Genomic DNA, 1,780 nt, shown 5'->3' with positions numbered 1-1,780 from the left:
TACCCTTCAGAAAGTTCCTCACCAGCCCTATTGTTCAACCCCCATACCAGACTTCTATAATGATAGATAAATCGAGTACAGTCACTTTACAGACTGATATGATACAAAACACAGTTTCCCTCTCTCTCTCCCTTCACTGTCTTTGCGTTGATATCTCCAGAAAACGCCTTAATCATATGCGTTCTCTTTCCCGCAGCCGCAGAACTTGGTCCTGATGGGAGAGTTCCCCGAATGCGCAGTCAAGTTGTGCGACTTCGAGATCTCGCGTGTGTTGACGCCGGGCGGGAAGTGCGTGAAATCCTTGGCACGCCAGACTATGTTGGTGAGTTTGAGAGTTTTCTTTTTCTTGCTAAGGGTTCATAATATATTTGGTTGTGAGAAGTGAAGGAGGACTTAGTTTTAGGTTTCACTACTGCAGAGGGAGTTATAGCGTTGACTTTACATACAAAGAGTATCTATAAACATATAAAAAATGTATGTGGTGTAAAATATATTTGGTAATTTAAACTGCAAATAAAAATTCATTATTACCCATAGCAAGCCAAGTAGGGGAAAGCCAAGATCGTGTCGCCTGATTAATATCATGTTCAAGATTTCACAGGCCCGCTGGAGAGATTTTCCTGCCATATACACGAGCAACGTTAATCAGCATGTGATTTAACCTCTTCGATTCCAAATCAATGCGTATAATTATTTTCTTTCTTTTACAGACACAGAGTTGTATTGTCACTTTTATTTTCCAAAGCCAGAGACACGTATCCGAACAAAGCCATGATGAGTCATGATTTCTTGATGATAACTGTTATTAAGAATTTTATTTTGATGTTTTTCATGATTTGGTTGCTAATTGTTGTAAGGTATCGTGTGGATTTGTATAATACATATTTTTTGCTTCAGAAAACTTTCATAAATATTCCATTGATTTTACGTAATCAAATTCCTTGAGGTTAATGGCAGTTAGTATTATGTGTTTACTTTCTTGTTTCTAAATATATTACCATATTTACAGCTCCCGAAATTCTTCACTACGAACCAATCACAAAGAAGACAGATATGTGGTAAGCTATGTTATTTTACCATTAATTTTGAGCTGTTAAAGTTAATTTGAACATTCAGTAAATTGTAATTCCATGCGCTGTATTAGCAAATGGGTGTGCCATAGTTATGTCAATGCGATATCACTTCTGAGTCGTTTTGAATTATTCACATATTTTCCTTCCTTCACCATCTTTTTGCCCTGTTTTTTAAGTCGTTTTAAGTCCGAAAGAAAACCAATTATTCATATATCTCCTTTTTTACCTTTTTGCGCTAATAACAGATCTTTTTATCATAACAATGCTACACGCCCTCCAAATTCCCACGTCAGGAAGAATCATTCTCGCTTCTCTCTTCCCCATTCACCGACCCTTCACCTCGCCAACAGGTCCCTGGGAGTGCTAACCTACGTTCTCCTGACGGGCTTCCTTCCCTTCGGAGGCGACAATGATCAGGAGACCTTCTTGCAAATCTCGAAGGGCGAGCTCGATTTCCCCGCCGAGCTGTTTGAGGACATCTCCCCGGAGGCCATCGACTTCATGAAGCGTCTTCTGCTCAGACAGCCAGAGTGAGTGGCGTGGACTCGCTCTGTCTCGCCCGCTGGGGTGTATCTTAAGCGTTGCGTGGTCGTGGATACAAGTCCGGTGTTTAAAGCGTTGCGTGTAAGATCGGATGGCTCCCGGAACGTTTTATAGGGGAGTCATCCAGATAATGATAGGCATATGAATCATGTTGATATTATTCA

General features: G+C 40.5%; 1 protein-coding gene across 1 annotated transcript in view; it reads left to right on the top strand.

Moving 5' to 3' along the window:
• The window catches only part of LOC119592598, a gene marked incomplete at its 5' end in the record, with an annotated part of 25,554 nt that overhangs the window by 18,439 nt on the left and 5,335 nt on the right, over positions 1-1,780 (top strand). Inside the window, 4 exon segments of the mRNA XM_037941481.1 lie at positions 197-281; positions 284-322; positions 1,010-1,058; positions 1,424-1,603. Coding sequence (XP_037797409.1) covers positions 197-281; positions 284-322; positions 1,010-1,058; positions 1,424-1,603 — 353 coding nt within the window.

This window comes from Penaeus monodon, chromosome 30 (assembly GCF_015228065.2).
Source record: "Penaeus monodon isolate SGIC_2016 chromosome 30, NSTDA_Pmon_1, whole genome shotgun sequence".
NCBI lineage: Eukaryota > Metazoa > Arthropoda > Malacostraca > Decapoda > Penaeidae > Penaeus > Penaeus monodon.
The sequence above is the reverse complement of the archived record's forward strand: the minus strand, read 5'-3'. Positions and strand labels throughout refer to the sequence as shown.